The sequence below is a fragment of the Heptranchias perlo genome, chromosome 44, assembly GCF_035084215.1.
Source record: "Heptranchias perlo isolate sHepPer1 chromosome 44, sHepPer1.hap1, whole genome shotgun sequence".
In the NCBI taxonomy this organism is placed as follows: Eukaryota; Metazoa; Chordata; class Chondrichthyes; order Hexanchiformes; family Hexanchidae; genus Heptranchias; species Heptranchias perlo.
In genome coordinates this window covers 4756769-4774899 of record NC_090368.1, presented here as the reverse complement: position 1 = coordinate 4774899, position 18131 = coordinate 4756769, and the positions used below count along the sequence as shown (strand labels likewise).

The following is an 18131-nucleotide window of genomic DNA, read 5'->3' as shown; positions in this document are numbered from 1 at the left end:
AAATTCTTTCTTTTATTTTCCTGTTTTTATTCCAGATTTCCGGCATCTGTAGTTCTGTTTTTTTATTGCTACCCTTCTCCCGTCCCCTCCCCTGCCTAAATATCTAGGTGAAAATGGCTTTCCTGCTCTCCACAGTAACAACTTGCCTTTATCCAGCGCCTTCAACCCAGTAAAACGTCCCCGAGGCGATTCACAGGAGCGATTAGCGAACAAAATTTGACACCGAGCCACAGAAGGAGATATTAGGGACAGGTGACCAAAAGCTCGGTCAAAGAGGGAGGTTTTAAGGAGAGTCTTAAAGGAGGAGAGAGAGGCGGAGAGGTTTAGGGAGGGAATTCCAGAGCTTAGGGCCCGGGCGGCTGAAGGCACGGCCGCCAATGGTGGAGCGATGGAAATCGGGGGATGGGCAAGAGGCCAGAATTGGAGGAGCGCAGAGATCTCGGAGGGTTGTGGGGGCTGGAGGAGGTTACAGAGATAGGGAGGGGCGAGGCCACGGATAAGAATTTTATCCTGAGTCTCTTACATTTAAACCCCGATTTTAAACCAACCCGCCCAGCGGGGGCAGGTCGCTTTGGGCCTGACGTCAGCTCTACGCCCTGCGCAATTATACACTCCACTGACTTCAAAGATCCCAACTTCTGAAGAACAGCATCACCTACCCAAAGGAAAACAGTTCCATCATTGCAGACATAGGAGCAGGTTGTCCGGTGCCTTTTTAAAAAATTCGTTCATGCAATGTGCGAGGCCGGCATTTATTGTCCATCCCTAATTGCCCTTGAGAAGGTGGTGGTGAGCCGCCTTCTTGAACCGCTGCAGTCCGTGTGGTGAAGGTTCTCCCACAGTGCTGTTAGGAAGGGAGTTCCAGGATTTTGACCCAGCGACGATGAAGGAACGGCGATATATTTCCAAGTCGGGATGGTGTGTGACTTGGAGGGGAACGTGCAGGTGGTGTTGTTCCCATGTGCCTGCTGCCCTTGTCCTTCTAGGTGGTAGAGGTCGCGGGTTTGGGAGGTGCTGTCAAAGAAGCCTTGGCGAGTTGCTGCAGTGCATCCTGTGGATGGTACACACTGCAGCCACTGTGCGCTGGTGGTGAAGGGAGTGAATGTTTAGGGTGGTGGATGGGGTGCCGATCATGCGGGCTGCTTTGTCCTGGATGGTGTTGAGCTTCTTGAGTGTTGTTGGAGCTGCACTCATCCAGGCAAGTGGAGAGTATTCCATCATACTCCTGACTTGTGCCTTGTAAATGGTGGAAAGGCTTTGGGGAATCAGGAGGTGAGTCACTCGCCACAGAATACCCAGCCTCTGACCTGCTCTTGTGGCCACAGTATTTATATGGCTGGTTCAGTTAAGTTTCTGGTCAATGGTGACCCCCAGGATGTTAATGGTGGGGGATTCGGCGATGGTAATGCCGTTGAATGTCAAGGAGAGGTGGTTAGACTCTCTCTTGTTGGAGATGGTCATTGCCTGGCACTTGTCTGGCGCGAATGTTACTTGCCACTTATGAGCCCAAGCCTGGATGTTGTCCAGGTCTTGCTGCATGCGGGCTCGGACTGCTTCATTATTTGAGGGGTTGCAAATGGAACTGAACACTATGCAATCATCAGCGAACAACCCCATTTCTGACCTTATGATGGAGGGAAGGTCATTGATGAAGCAGCTGAAGATGGTTGGGCCTAGGACACTGCCCTGAGGAACTCTTCCAGCAATGTCCTGGGGCTGAGATGATTGGCCTCCAACAACCACTACCATCTTCCTTTGTGCTAGGTATGACTCCAGCCACTGGAGAGTTTTCCCCCTGATTCCCATTGACTTCAATTTTATTAGGGCTCCTTGGTGCCACACTTGGTCAAATGCTGCCTTGATGTCAAGGGCAGTCACTCTCACCTCACCTCTGGAATTCAGCTCTTTTGTCCATGTTTGGACCAAGGCTGTAATGAGGTCTGGAGCCGAGTGGTCCTGGCAGAACCCCAACTGAGCATCGGTGAGCAGGTTATTGGTGAATAAGTGCCGCTTGATAGCACTGTCGACGACACCTTCCATCACTTTGCTGATGATTGAGAGTAGACTGATGGGGCGGTAATTGGCCAGATTAGATTTGTCCTTTTTGTGGACAGGACATACCTGGGCAATTTTCCACATTATTGGTAGATGCCAGTGTTGTAGCTGTACTGGAACAGCTTGGCTAGAGGCGCGGCTAGTTCTGGAGCACAAGTCTTCAGCACTACAGCCGGGGTGTTGTTGGGGCACATAGCCTTTGCTGTATCCAGTGCACTCAGCCGTTTCTTGATATCACCTGGGGTGAATCGAATTGGCTGAAGACTGGCTTCTGTGATGGTGGGGATATCAGGAGGAGGCTGAGATGGATCATCCACTCGGCACTTCTGGCTGAAGATGGTTGCAAATGCATCAGCCTTGTCTTTTGCACTCACGTGCTGGACTCCGCCATCGTTGAGGATGGGGATGTTTACAGAGCCTTCTCTGTTTAATTGTCCACCACCATGCACGACTGGATGTGGCAGGACTGCAGAGCTTTGATCTGATCCGTTGGTTGTGGAATCGCTTAGCTCTGTCTATAGCATGTTGCTTCCGCTGTTTAGCATGCATGTAGTCCTGAGTTGTAGCTTCACCAGGTTGGCACCTCATTTTTAGGTACGCCTGGTGCTGCTCCTGGCATGCTCTTCTACATTCCTCATTGAACCAGGGTTGATCCCCTGGTTTGTTGGTAATGGTAGAGTGAGGAATATGCTGGGCCATGAGGTTACAGATTGTGCTGGAATACAATTCTGCTGCTGCTGATGGCCCACAGCACCTCATGGATGCCCAGATTTGAGCTGCTAGATCCGTTCTGAATCTATCCCATTTAGCATGGTGGTAGTGCCACACAACACGTTGGATGGTATCCTCAGTGCGAAGATGGAACTTCGTCTCCACAAGGACTGTGCGGTGGTCACTCCTACCAATACTGTCATGGACAGATGCATTTGCGACAGGTAGATTGGTGAGGACGAGGTCAAGTAAGTTTTTCCCTTGTGTTGGTTTGCTCACCACCTGCCGAAGGCCCAGTCTGGCAGCTATGTCTTTCAGGACTCGGTCAGCTCGGTCAGTAGTGGTGCTACCGAGCCACTCTTGGTGATGGACATTGAAGTCCCCCACCCAGAGTACATTCTGTGCCCTTGCTACCCTCAGTGCTTCCTCCAAGTGGTGTTCAACATGGAGGAGGACTGATTCATCAGCTGAGGGAGGGCGGTAGGTGGTAATCAGCAGGAGGTTTCCTTTCCCATGTTTGACCTGATGCCATGAGATTTCATGGGGTCCAGAGTCAATGTTGAGGACTCCCAGGGCCACTCCCTCCTGACTGTATATCACTGTACCGCCACCTCTGGTGGGTCTGTCCTGCCGGTGGGACAGGACATACCCAGGGATGGTGATGGAAGAGTCTGGGACGTTGGCTGAAAGGTATGATTGTGTGAGTATGGCTATGTCAGGCTGTTGCTTGACTAGTCTGTGGGACAGCTCTCCCAATTTTGGCACAAGTCCCCAGATGTTAGTAAGGAGGACCTTGCAGGGTCGACTGGGCTTGATTTGCTTTTGTCATGTCCGGTGCCTAGTGGTCCGATGCCGGGTGGTCCTTCCGGTTTTATTCTCATTATGACTTTTTTTAGTGAGATTTTACAACTGAGTGTCTTGCTTGGCCATTTCAGAGGGGGATTAAGAATCAACCACATTGCTGTGCGTCTGGAGTCACCTATAGGCCCAGACCGGGTAAGGACGGCAGGCTTCCTTCCCTAAAGGGCATTAGTGAACCAGATGGGTTTTTACGACAATCCGGTAGTTTCAATGCCACCTGGATTGCTTGGGTGCAGTTAATCATAGAAATTTACTGCACAGAAGGAGGCCATTCGGCCCATCGTGTCTGTACCAGTCGATAAAGGGCTATCCCACCTTCCAGCTCTTGGTCCATAATGTTGTAGGTTACGGCACTTCAAGGGCACATCCAAGTACTTTTTAAATGCCATAAATGCAGGCTAGTCATTGAAAGAAAGAAAGACTTGTATTCCTTCAGCACCTTTCACAACCCCAGGACGTCCCAAAGCGCTTTACAGCCAGTGAAGCACTTTAGAAGCGTGGTCACTGTTGTAATGCAGGAAATGCGGCAGCCAATTTGCGCACAGCAAGATCCCACAACCAGCAATGAGATAATGACCAGATCATCTGTTTTTTAGTGATGTTAAGAACATAACATAATAGGAGCAGGAGTAGGCCATACGGCCTCTCGAGCCTGCTCCGTCATTCAATAAGATCATGGCTCATCTTCGACCTCAACTCCACTTTCCTGCCTGATCCCCATATCCCTTGATTCCCCTAGATTCCAAAGGTCTTTCAATCTCAGCCTTGAATATACTCAATGACTCAGCGACCACAGCCCTCTGGGGTGGAGAATTCCAAAGATTCACAACCCTCTGAGCGAAGACATTTTTTCTCATCTCGGTCCTAAATGGCCGACCCCTTCCCTTGAGACTGCGCCCCCCTTCGTTCCAGACTCTCCAGCCAGGGGGAAACAGCTTCACAGGATGTTGGCTGAGGGACAAATACCGGCCAAGGACACCGGGGAGAACTTTCCTGCTCTTCTTCGAAATAGCATCACGGGATCTTTTACCTGAGAGGGGCAGACGGGGGCCTCAGTTCAACGTCTCACGCGAAAGACGGCACCTCCGACAGTGCAGCACTCCCTCAGCACCGCAGCGGGAAGTGCCAGCCCGGGGATTATGCGCTCGAATCCCTGGAGTGGGACTCGAACCCACAACTTGCCGACTCAGAAGCAAAAGTGCTACCCGCGGTGCCACATCTAACACTGTTCTGACCAAATTTTGTACCCAGGACTTTAATCTGACTTATTTATTTGTCGCTGCTGACCAGCCTGCAGTGTTTTTGCAGGACTTTCTTGTTTTGTTTCAGCTTTCCAGCAGATGCATTTTTTTTTTCTTTGGTAACTAAACATCCCTTCAAAAGTATAATTAAATCATAGATAAAACAGTAATTCTCTGTAAGAGGCTGATATAATTGTGAAATGAGGAGCTGTAGTAGTTCCCTTTTCTCTAAATGGTTCGCTCTGGAATACCCGGCTCGGCATTGACTGATAGACTATACCATATATTTGGAGGGGATCAATGAACTAAAATATATAAACGTAATCAGGCACGCGTGATCAGCAGCACACCGGGCATTATAATTGACTGACGAATTTATCGCATTTAATATTAACATTAAAGTGATTAACTGCGCTGTGGGTGTACAATTGTACAATTATAGAGTGCTGGATTCCCCTCTCAATGGTCCATTCCGGGGCTCCAAGCCCGGACTATTCCATAAACATGAATAGGTAGTGCTCATTAGGAAAACAAATTCCAAATCAGCAGAAAAATCTGACTAGCAACATATTAGTAATTAGCATCGGTTGAGTGAGTATTAGTCTTCAAAATATGGATGAAGGAGGTCAATGTTTGTGCTGCCCGGCTATAATTATACGGTGTAGAGTGCCGGTTCTCCCCTCCCTTTGAGTGGTGCGTTCTAGCGTTTGATTGACACGGACTGTTCCATTCGCTCCGAGGTAAACACATTAAGAAAACACATTAAAAAATAAGCAAAGGCACCTCAGCGGCGGAGCATTGGTGATTTAAATCACTCGGTGAAATCACGTTGGTTCATTTGCGGATGCGGGAGGCGTTCGGGTTGAGGGTGCGAGGAGATAATATTGCGCCGTGATGCGGGTGGCCTCCCCTCTGCCCGGGGAGTGGTGCGCTCCGGACCAGCCGCTGGATTCATTGGAGTTGAAATGGCGGCGCTGGACGGGCCGGGAGCGGGGATGTGGGGCAGCGGGCCGGCGCCCGGGCGGTTTTACTCGGTGCCGGGCAGCAGCCTGGATCCGGTCAGACACACACTGTGAGTAAAGGGCCGGGGCCCGGGCCGCGGCGTTAGTATTTCGGGCCGGTGGAAAAAAACCCTCCTCAAACTCCCACAGCCTGCGGCCTAGGCCTCAGTGCTGTCTCATCCGCCCGTGGAGTGGAGTCGAGTCGATATGAGCCCGGTTGATTTTCGGTGGGTGGGTGGGGTTCGTGTTTCTCTTTCCTCCCCTCCCTGCTCGGGGCCACTCTTGAAGGAGAGAGGAGGAGTCCAGGCAGTGAGTGCTGGCCCGGCTATTCGGCCGTGGGAGGCGTCGCGGCTCAGCCTGTCTCTTTCTCCTGCCGTCCCCATGATGCGGAGATGCCGCTGATGGACTGGGGTGGACAAATGCAAGGAATCTTACAACACCCAGGTTATAGTCTTAACAGTTTTATTTGAAAATCACAAGCTTTCGGAGGCTTACCTCCCCTTTCGTCAGATGACCTGGCGAAGGAGGTAAGCTCCGAAAGCTTGTGATTTTCAAATAAAACCGTTGGACTATAACCTGGTCCCATAATATCCAGCAAGGGGCGCAGCTCAGGGAGCGTATCTCCAGACTGACCAGGCGGTGCTGCTCTGGGAGTCTGTTCCCTGTCTCTTTCTTTCTCTTTGAAGTCTTGCTGCAGTTGCACAGGGTTTTGGTGAGACCTCACCTGGAGCACTGTGTATAGTTTTGGTCTCCTTACCTAAGGAAGGATGTACTTGCCTTAGAGGCGGTGCAACGAAGGTTCACTAGATTAATTCCTGGGATGAGAGGGTTGTCCTGTGAGGAGAGATTGAGTAGAATGGGCCTGTACTCTCTGGAGTTTAGAAGAATGAGAGGTGATCTCATTGAAACATATGAGATTCTGAGAGGGCGTGACAGGGGAGATGCTGAGCGATCGTTTCCCCTGGCTGGAGAGTCCAGAACTAGGGGGCACAGTCTCAGGGTAAGGAGTTGGCCATTTAAGACTGAGATGAGGAGGAATTTCTTCACTCAGAGGATTGTGAATCTTTGGAATTCTCTACCCCAGAGGGCTGTGGATGCTCAGTCGTTGAGAATGTTCAAGGCTGAGATCGATAGATTTTTGGGGTCTAGGGATATGGGGACCAGCCATGATCTTACTGAATGGCGGAGCAGGCTCGAGGGGCCGTATGGTCTACTCCTGCTCCTGTTTCTTATGTTATGTCCATCAGGAGATGCTACAAATGGAGTCGGACATGAGAGAATAGCATTTGACCAGTCTGAATTGGGTCGGAAAAGAATTGGCTCGTGTCTCTTCCCAACTGAGAGACGTCTCAGACCCCTTCACAGGCAGCGTAACCTTTGAAGTGTGATCACTGTTTTGCAGTCGATTTGAACACAGCAAGATCCCACAAATAGCAATGGACAGAAAGAACTTGTATTTATATAGCGCTTTTAATGACCTCAGGACCTCCCAAAGCTCTTTACAGCCAATGAAATATTTTTGAAGTGTTGTAATGTAGGAGATGCGGCACCCAATTTGCGCACAGCAAGATCCCACAAACAGCAGTGAGATAATGAACAGATCATTATTTTTTGGTGATATTGGTTGAGGGATAAATATGGGCCAGGATACTGGGGAGAACTCCCCTGATCTTCAAAATAGTGCCGTGGGATCTTTTATGCCCACCTGAGAGGGCAGACGGGGCCTTGGTTTAACGGCACATCCAACAATGCAGCACTCTCTCAGTACTGCACTGGAGTGTCCGCTTAGATTATGGGCTCAAGTGCTGGAGTGGGGTTTGAACCCATGACCTACTTCACACACACACACACACATGAGTTACTTTGAAGTCCAGTGACTGTTATGGAAGATAATTGAGCCTGTGCACTCTCCCTGGTGTGGGGATTAACAATTGCAGTGTCATTGCTATTAATTTATCGGGTGATTATCTGCAGTTAACTAAATGGTACATAAAGTTGGAGTGTAATTCAGAGTTGTTTCTCTGATTTTAGTGGTGTTAACAGTAGATGATGCCACCCAGTGTGTGTAGCACTTGACTTTTTTTCCTTTTTAAGTCGCTTTGATTTGGTGTGTCTGTAGTTTGGGTTGCGGGAGAGTGATGTCCTTGCAGAGTCCAGGTGTTTACGTTGCTAAAAACAACTCGCTTAACAATTAGGTTAATGTCTTACTGGCAAATTGGGAAGCAGGTTGTCTGTCTCTTTCTTTCTGCTCTAGATCAATTTGTCAAGATACCTTTTTTATTTACTTTTTCTCACTTTTAATGTTTTTTTCTATTTACCCCCATCTCTCCTACCTCAACAACTTGCCATTAAACAGCGCCTTTTAAAGCAGTAATAGGTCCCAAGGCGCTTCACAGGAGCGTAATCAAACTAAATTTGATGCTGTGCCGCATAAGGAGATTTTAGGACAGGTGACCAAAAGCTTGGTCAAAGAGGGAGGTTTTAAGGAAGAGAGAGGGGTTTAGGGAGGGAATTCAGAGCTTAGGGCCTAGACAGCTGAAGGCACGGCCGCCAATGGTGGAGCGAAGGAAATCGGGGATGCGGAAGAGGCCAGAATCTGCAGTTTATCCAATAAGTAGCTGAGTCATGCAGGCTAGGAAAGTCTCACGTCACAATCCCCAATCTCTGCAGAGCTCCTCGATCTCCTCAGGGGTGTTGCAGCGGGACTCCAGGGTTCGTTCGGGAGTGGAGAGCCATCCAGGGCTCCTGCTCCTGCTTGTCTCAGCCTCCAGGAGCCTAGACTAATAATCCGGAGAAGGTGAGTTCAAATCCCACCCCGGCAGTTTGAGAATTTGAGTTCGGTTTTAAAAATCTGGAACGAAGAAACCGGTCTCAGTAAATGTGACCGTGAAGCTGTCGGATTGTCATTAAAACCCAACTGGTTCACTGATGTCTTTTAGGGAAGGAAACCCACCGTCCCGACCCGGTCTGGGGCCTATATGTGACTCCAGTCCCCAAACCAAGCGTGGTTGACTCTCAACTGCCCTCTAAAGTGGCTTCGCAAGCTGCTCAGTTGTATCAAAACAGTTCGCAGTTCAAGAAGAAAGCCCAGCACCACATTCTCAGGGGAACCAGGGAATAGGCAATAAATGCCGGCCTTGCCAGCGACGCCCACATCCCCAGAACGAACGGGGGGGGAAAAAATCCTGCCCTTGCTGTTGAGGGAAAGTGGAAACCACTCCACAGCTTCCTGCTAATGGAGGTTGCATTTACCCATAATCCTGAGTGAAAGTGAAACCACTATAATCACCGGGTTATAGAATTGTTTCACTCTCGCTCGGCGGTGTGGGTCAGCTCTGCCTCCATCATTGCGAAACCGTCAGCCTGCAGCGGAGTACAGTGCCGCTGTTAGAGCATGTTGGCTCGTGTGCAGTGCCGAATGCTGGAAAACACTCGGGCAGCATCCGTGGGGAGGGAGGGAGAAACAGTTAACCTTTCAGGTCGATGACCTTTCATCAGAACTGGAAGGAGTTAGAGATTTAACAGTTTTTAAATAAGTGGGAAAGTGGGGGGGGAAGGCCTTTGATAGGGTGGAGAGCAGGATTGATTAAATGACAATAGGGAGGATGTGCAGGACAAAAGGGGGTGGTAATGTGATAATAAAGAAACAAAAGATGGGTCCAGAGGATGCCTCACCTGCTGAGTGTTTCCTGCATTTTCTGTTTTTCGGCCCCAACCTCTCCACCTCTCTCCTTTTTTAAGATGCTCTTTAAAACCTACCTCTTCCCTGTCCTGATATCTCCTTATGTGGCTCGGTGTCAAATTTTGTTTGATAATCGCTCATGAAGCGCCTTGGGACGTTTTACTATGTTGAAGGCGCTGTATAAATGCAAGTTGTAGCTTATTTGACTGTGGAGTCTGTTATCTTTAACGGTGTGATCACTTCGTACAGAGTCTCTGCAGTAAATGAACCTCCTCTTTCCTCCCCCCAAATAAGTGTAGTAAGTTTACAGCATTAATAAAGTTATAAATTGGAGCTGGATCTTTAACATTTAGTTTGGGTCCTGCTTCAGTGTGTGAAATACAAGATATAAAGGCATCCTGGCTGGGGTCACCACTTAAACAAAAATTCTTCCAGTTCCCCCTGCCCCTTCTCCAGCCGTGGCTCAGTGGGCAGCACTCTCACCTCGGAGTCAGAGGGTCGTGGGTTCGAGCCCCCACCCCAGCGAATTGAGCCCATAATCCAGGCCGACACTCCCAGTGCAGTCGCGAGGGAATGCTGCGCTGTTGGAGGTGCCGTCTTTCAGTGAGCGGCCCCGTCTGTGCCCCTCGGGTGGATGTAAAAGATCCCACAGCCCCTATTTTGAAGAAGAGCAGGGGTGTCTTGGGCCAATATTTATCCCTCAACTAAAAACAGATTATCTGGTCATTTGTCTCATTTTGTGGTGCAATTCTCTACATAATAACAGTGACTGCACTTCAAAAGTAATTCACTGACTGTACAACACATTGAGACATCCTGAGGACGTGAAGGGGGACTATATAAATGCAAATTAATTGGTGGTTTTCTTCAATGTTTAATATGATTAAAGGATTTGATAGGATCGAGAGAGAGAGAAACTATTTCCTCTGGTGGGGGGAGTCCAGAACAAGGGGGCAGAACCTTAAAATTAGAGCTCGGCCGTTCAGGGGTGATGTCAGGAAGCACTTCTTCACACAAAGGGGAGTGGAAATCTGGAACTCACTCCCCCAAAAAGCTGTTGAGGCCGGGGGGTCAATTGAAAATTTCACAACTGAGATTGATAGGTTTTTGTTGGGTGAGGGTATTAAGGGTCACAGAACCAAGACGGGTAAATGGAGTTAAGATGCAGACCAGCCATGATTGAATTGAATGACAGAACAGGCTGGAGGGGCTGAATGGCCTCCTCCTGTTCCGATATTCCTAACTCGGCCTTGTCTTTACAGGAGTCCCATGGTGACGGGTACCTCTGTGCTCGGGGTGAAGTTCGATGGCGGGGTCATTCTTGCTGCCGACATGCTGGGCTCCTACGGGTCCATGGCGCGATTCCGTAACATATCCAGACTGATGAAAGTGAACAACAGCACAATACTGGGAGCATCGGGTGACTACGCTGATTACCAGTACCTCAAGCAGGCCATCGAGCAGATGATGTAAGTATACGGTCGGTGCTGCCTATCGCTGATTCACTCCCGTGGGGCATTATTGGGTCCTCTAATGGTGGAAAGTGTGCACCTGCAGCAAAACAGACCCTCCAATTAAAACACAGCTACATATAGTGACCCTCTATTCCCAGCCAGAATGCGGATGATTGGGTAATTTCCCCCATCAATCACGCCTGCAGATCGCACTTCTGTAGGTGACTGGGATTGATTTTGCGCACATAATTTGTTTTAGTATCGTCCACTCCCCGCATTCTTCTGGAGAAATAATCCTGCTTTTATCGGGAGAAATTGCTGTAGTTTCGGTCGTGCGTTCTGTTTGCTTTATTTTGTAGGAACTCTTTAAATAGACTCTGTAGACTGTTTGCTGTATCGCGCTGTTTAATTAGACTCTGTAGACTGCTGTAGTGCTCTGTTTAATTAGACTCTAGACTGTTTGCTGTAGTGCTGTGTTTTGTGTTCTGAGTTGCTATCAGTTGCACAGGATGTCTTTTTTTTAACTTCTTTACCCAGACAGTGGTGAAAATGTGGAACTTGCTACCACATGGAGTGGTTGAGGCGAATAGTGTAGATGGATTTAAGGGGAAGCTGGATAAACACAAGAGGGAGAAAGGAATAGAAGGATATGGGGATAGGATGAGATGAAGAGGGGTGGGAGGAGGATCGTGTGGAGCATAAACACCGGCACGGACCAGTTGGGCTGAATGGCCTGTTTCTGTGTTGAGTATTGTGTGTAATTTCCTGCGTTTGTTCCTAGGATTGATGAAGAACTTCTTGGAGACGGTCACAGCTACAGTCCGAAAGCGATCCATTCCTGGCTGACCAGAGTCATGTACAACAGGTGAGTGTTGGCAGGCAGGTCGACCCTCACACCCGAGCCCCATCGTGTCCACGTCTGGTGCATGACACCCTAGCACTTTGGTTTTTACGGCCGAGTCGTGGGGTAGCTTTATGCGTCCAGCCACAGCAGCGTTTTCTCCTTTTACAGTGGCTCGCTGACCTACATTGGCTCCCGGCCCGGCAACTCCTTGATTTTTAAATTCCTTCCATGGCCTCCCCGTTCCCTATTTCTGTGACCTCCTCCAGCCCTACACCCCTCATAGATCTCTGCCCTCCTCCAACTCGGGCCTCTTGCACATCCTCTGATTTTTCATCGCTCCACCATTGGCGGCCATGCCTTCAGCTGCCTCGGCCCTAAACTCTGGAATTCCCTCCCTAAACCTCTCTGCCTCTCTCTCCTTTTTAAGCCCCTCCTTAAAACCTACCTCTTGGACCAAGCTTTTGGTCACCCGTCCTCGTATCGTCTTATGTGGCTCAGTGTCAAATTTTGTTTGATAATCGCTCCTGTGAAGCACCTCGGGGATGTTTTACTGCGTTAAAGGCGCTATATAGATGCATGTTGTTGTTGTTGACGGCAGCCATGTTAAACGGAACATTGTTTCTGTCCCAGAGAACGTAGGTCAGTCGATGCACGAGAGTGGGGTCTCCTGGGGCGGGAGACCCTACTTGCTGACCAAGAGCTGCAAACTTGTGCTGCCTCGTTCAAGTCTGTCTTTTTCCCTTTTTACAGGAGGTGTAAGATGAACCCTCTGTGGAATACGGTTATCATCGGCGGAATGAGCAACGGCGAAAGGTAATTTTAACAAATAAAGGGGGAGCTATGCACGCTGATCAAAAGGAACGTGCAGGGCCAGGGCATATTGGTCAGCCTCGAACCCTCAACCTGCCATGGGCACAGGGATTGGACTGGGGTTGGGAGGTTATGGCACGTGGTGAGATTGAATCCAATAATTTAGCACCACACAATGACTGTGGGAGATGCTGGATTGTCATTAAAGTCCAACTGGTTCATTAATGCACTTTCTCCACCCAGAGTGTCGCTTGACACCACCTGTGTCAGCCAATGAGTTGGAGGCGGGGTGGGACTTACGGCAGGACTCGCAGCAAACAGTCTAATTAAACAGTGCGCTACAGCAAACAGTCAATTTAGACAGTCTACAGAGTCCATTTTAAAACAAGTCTCTACGAACTACAGCAAACAGAACTCGTGACTGAAACTACAGCAACTTCTCCTGATCAAAGCAGGATTATTTCTCCAGCAAAATGCAGTGAGTGGAGGATAGTTACATAATACGAATTATGTGCGTGAGATCAATCCCAGTCACTTACAGCAGTGTGGTCTCCAGGCGTGATTGATAGGAGGGAATTACCAAATCATCTCCATTCTGGCTGGGAACAGCAGTGTGACTATATGCAGCCCTTTCCCACCACCTCCAGGCCCTGCCCTCCCAGTCGTCAGCAGTGCTGAAGTAACAAGAGCCAGTCAGATCTGTGCACTGAGAGGCAGCCCACTGGCATTGATCCCTGTGGCCGATAACACATCAATGGTTAACGCTGAGATGCCCAAATAGACGCAGATTTTTATTTTAAAAACTGATAACAAATTTCTTCTGTAGTTTCCTCGGTTATGTGGACAAGCTTGGCGTTGCCTACGAGTCTCAGACAGTGGCAACCGGTTTCGGGGCTTACCTGGCACAGGTAAGTCCTGTTTTCTTGCACGATGTGCGCTCTTTTTAATTATTCCGTTCATTCCTTCTGCCCCTGTACTCACTGTTCCTCTTCCACCTGTCCAGCCCCTGATGAGGGAAGTAGCTGAAAACCAGTCGCTGATGTCCAAAGACGAGGCCCGTCAGCTGATCGAGCGGTGCCTGAAGGTCCTGTATTACCGGGATGCGCGCTCCTACAACCGGGTAAGAGGGGTGGGGGGGGTGCTGGGTTAACACGGGTACCCGAGCCGGGGGGCGGCAGCTAAGGTCACTGGCGGCGGGTCGAGCAGCTTTAACACTAAAATAAAGGCAGAGAATGCTGGAAACATTCAACAGGTCAGGTAGCATCTGTGGGGGGTGGGGGGGGAGGGAGAAAAACAGTTAATGTTTCAGGTCGACGACCTTTCGTCAGAACCGGAAGTCGTCCGCCAGCGTGGACTCGGGTGGGCTGAATGGCCTCCTTCTGTGCTGCAACCTTCCTATGATTCGAAGATAGAGATTTAAAAGTTTATCAGCAAGTACAGAGCTGGGGGAGGAAAGAAAACTTGCATTTACAGAGCTCCGTTCAGGACCTCAGGACGTCCCAAATCGCTTTACACCCAGTGTCGTAATATAGGAGAGACAGCAGCCAATTTGTGCACAGCAAGATCCCACAAACAGCAATGTGATCTGTTTTTAGTGATGTTGGTTGATATCTGCTCAGGACACCGGGGAGAACTCCACCCTGCCCCTCTTCCAATCGTGGCCGTGGGATCTTTAACGTCCACCCGAGAGGTTCAGACGGGGCCCTCGGTTTAACGGCAGATCTGCGATAGGGCAGGAGTGATTCATTGACTAAAGGGCTGATGGTGCGAGGCAAAAGGGGGGTTGCTAATGGGACAAGTAAAGAAACAAAAGATGGGTCCAGAGGAGGTGTAAATGGCAACAGCAGAACCATTACCAGCACCTGTTGTCTGCGTTCAGTCCGCTTGCTGTTTAGCTCTGGCTTAAGGTGCAGTCTCACTATGTGGGTAAACGGGGGCCAGTGCAGAACTGAACCTGTACAGTCCTGGGAGGTTCCACATCTGATCCTGGTCTGTGCAGTTGGATTTGGCATTCCCCCCCCCCCAACACGAATGGAGAGAGGAAAGACCCACCCTACTCTTTTTTTTAATCCTGATTGCTGCCGGACCTCCGGCGGGAGTGTGTCTGGTGCCTCTGGCAAAGCGCCTTTAAACGTACAAGATTCCCCGGGGTGCTTTGCACAGAAATAGTAACGTGGAACGACACGGAGAGGTGACTGAAGGCCACGTCAAAGGTTGCGGCTTTAAAAGAAGGGCCGAGAAGTGGAGAGGCGGGGGAATTCCAGAGAGTCGGACCAAAGGCGAATGATTTCGGATTCGCTCGTAAGCTGCCGTCGTCTCTGCCTCTGGGACGTTCTAGGGTTAGCGTACAGGAGCCTAGTGGTTCTGGTACCAGATTAACAGCCCCGGAGGCCCTGAGTTCAGATCCCCACCCATGCCAAGATAACAAGTCTGGTAATTTTGTGGACTAACAGCAGGAAAAGCAACGGTGAAAGCTGCCGGGTTTTTAAGGAACGGGACCCGCCACCTGATGACACCACTCCCACACTACATGGTGGGCTCTTAATACCAACAGGGCATCGAAAGAGGGGCAATGAATTCTGCCCTGCCAGTTGTGCCCACAGTCCAAAAACAAATAGGGGTGAGAGACTGGAGAAGCTGGGATTGTTCTCCTTAGAGCAGAGAAGGTTAAGGGGAGATTTAATCGAGGTGTGCAAAATCATGAAGGGTTTTGATAGAATAAATAAGGAGAAACTGTTTCCAGTGGCAGGAGGCTCGGTAACCAGAGGACACAGATTTAAGATAACTGGCAAAAGAACCAGAGGGGGGAGATGAGGAGAATGTTTTTTACGCAGCGAGTTGTTCTGATCTGGAATGCGCTGCCTGAAAGGGCGGTGGAAGCAGATTCAATAATAACTTTCAAAAGGGGAATTGGATAAATACTTGAAAAGGAAAAATTTGCAGGGGCTATGGGGAAAGAGCAGGGGGGAGTGGGACCAATTGGATAGTTCTTTCAAAGAACCAGCACAGACACGATGGGCCGAACGGCCTCCTGTGCTGTAAGATTCTATGAAATAAGTAACAAAAATATTTTTTGTCAGATTCAGTGTTCAGACAGCAAGTGACTCTGCACGTGGTCAGTGTAGAAGTTTGTGGGAATTGCACCATGGGCAATAACTTGCCCTAACACAGGCCTGACATTCTTTAAAAGCCTGGTGGCAATGCTGATTAATGACTTCCCCTTTAAATGGTTTCCTAACTAATAGGGTTCGGGCAGGCCGGCTGTAACGGAATTTATTTGAAATTATCCTTCCTGAAAAATGTTTTTCTTTTAAATCCTCATCGCAGCAGCGGTGTAACTTAAGCTTGTTGTTTGCCTCGTAGTACGAGATCTCGACCGTAACCGCGGCTGGGGTAGAAATCGAGGGACCGTTGTCTGCAGAAACCAACTGGGATATAGCGCACATGATCAGGTGAGCGAGCTGAGGGGTCACGGTGGGAACGGGGGTGATCTTCGTTCTGTCTCGGGGCTGGGGTTTGGAAATATGAGCCTCCCACCAGCCTTGACGGGAGATCGCTGTCTCCGAGCCATGCAGAGCAGGTCAGAGGCTGGGTATTCTGTGGCGAGTGGCTCACCTCCTGACTCCCCAAAGCCTCTCCACCATCTGCAAGGCACAAGTCAGGAGTGTGATGGAATACTCTCCACTTGCCTGGATGAGTGCAGTTCCAACAATACCCTAAACTCGACACCATCCAGGATAAAGCAGCCCGCTCAATTGGCACCCCATCCCCCACCTTAAACACCCACTCCCTCCATCACCGGCGCACCGCAGCTGCAGTGTGTACCATCCACAGGATGCACTGCAGCAACTCGCCAAGGCTTCTTCGACAGCACCTCCCAAACCCACGACCTCTACCACCTAGAAGGACAAGGGCAGCAGGTACATGGGAACAACACCACCTGCACGTTCCCCTCCGAGTCACTCACACCATCCCGACTTGGAAATATATCGGCCGTTCCTTCATCGTCGCTGGGTCAAAATCCTGGAACTCCCTTCCTAACAGCACTGTGGGAGAACCTTCACCACACGGACTGCAGCGGTTCAAGAAGGCGGCTCACCACCACCTTCTCAAGGGCAATTAGGGATGGGCAATGAATACTGGCCTCGCCAACGATGCCCACATCCCAAGAATTTTTTTTTAAGAGAGATCAGGACAGTCCTGGGTTTGATCCATGGTTTATGCTGGGTTGAGTTTGCTGGACAGTAGTATGGATACTGTCATTGGCCTCTTTCCCTTATCTGAGCCAGGGCACTATCAGCCAGGTTTTCAGGGTCCTACTTGCTATACAGTGACCCCTTCCCCCCCCCCCCCCCCCCAACCCCTTACTGGAAATGCTGGTGTGTGGACTTTAGCTGAGAATGGGATTAGGCTTGGGTGTGATGCCCTCCACAGTCTAATAGCTTCCCAACATTCACCATCAAAGGTCAAACATGAGCAAGTTAGCCAAGGGCAACTGTTTTCCCTCAAATCAAAGTCCTTTGCAGAGGGTATTGGCGGGAAGAACAAAATTCACTCCCTCTTTGACACCTGTCCAGTATACCAACCCCCAGTGTAATTCACTCCCTCCTGCACATCTGTCCAGTATACTAATCCACAGTGTAATGAATTTCTTCAGTAAAGTTCTTGTCCTCCAGCTGTTGGCCCAGTACTTGCTCCATTGAGCTGATATGGGGAAGTGGGTGAGCGTCTTGCCTGGTCTGCCACAGGGGCCCATAGTTGTACAAACTCTTGAACTGTGGCCTTCCTACTTTGCACAGTTCAGTACCATACCCCACGGTACATTCACCCACAGGGCCGTGGGGTGTGCCTCTCAATGTCCTCGATCCCTAATCTTACGGCAGTTCCATTTTTTTTTTCTTTAATTTCAGTGGGTTTGAGTAGAACAACGAAGACCAGAACAGCTGATGAACCAACGGGACTGAGGCGGAAACCTCTCTTCACACTGACTGTAAAAGCCATTGTTCGCTTGCTACTGCACCTCTGAATCTTTCTAATTGTATTTGCTGCGATGTACATGTTTTATAATAAGGGAGAAAACAAACAATAAATAAAAACGCCATCAAAGAAGGAATGATTTGTATTTCTAAAGCACCTTTCGTGACCTCAGCACGTCCCAAAGTGCTTTTCAGCCAATTGAGGTGTAGTCACTGTTGTAATGTAGGCAGCCAATTTGCGCACAGCAAGATCCCACAAACAGCAATACGATAATGACCGGATCACCTGTTTCAGGTTTTGGTTGAGGGATAAATATTGGCCAGGACACCAGGGAGAGCTCCCCTGCTTTTCAAATCATGCCGTGGGATCTTTCACATCCACCTGAGGGAGGCAGACAGCTCCTCGGTTTAACGGCTCATCCGAGAGACGGCACCTCCGACAGTACAGCGCTCCCTCGGTGTTGGCACTGGGAGTGCTGGCCTGGATTATGGGCTC

At 49.6% G+C, this 18131-nt stretch overlaps 1 protein-coding gene across 1 annotated transcript; it reads left to right on the top strand.

Moving 5' to 3' along the window:
- The first annotated feature begins 5805 nt into the window (after window positions 1-5805).
- Window positions 5806-17768, top strand: psmb4 (proteasome 20S subunit beta 4). Its single transcript, XM_067975975.1, has 8 exons — window positions 5806-5940; window positions 10814-11020; window positions 11787-11870; window positions 12600-12662; window positions 13486-13567; window positions 13663-13779; window positions 16023-16111; window positions 17570-17768. The coding sequence occupies exons 1-8, from the start codon at window positions 5834-5836 to the stop codon at window positions 17580-17582; spliced, it is 762 nt and encodes a 253-aa protein (XP_067832076.1). The 5' UTR covers window positions 5806-5833; the 3' UTR covers window positions 17583-17768.
- Window positions 17769-18131: the final 363 nt, after the last annotated feature.

Excerpts from the sequence above, each read along its gene's own strand:
- psmb4 (XM_067975975.1), top strand. The coding sequence starts at position 5,834 with ATGGCGGCGCTGGACGGGCCGGGAGCGGGGATGTGGGGCAGCGGGCCG. Across the intron at positions 5,941-10,813 it reads GATCCGGTCAGACACACACT|GAGTCCCATGGTGACGGGTA; the intron begins GTGAGTAAAGGG and ends TTGTCTTTACAG. Across the intron at positions 13,780-16,022 it reads ATGCGCGCTCCTACAACCGG|TACGAGATCTCGACCGTAAC; the intron begins GTAAGAGGGGTG and ends TTTGCCTCGTAG.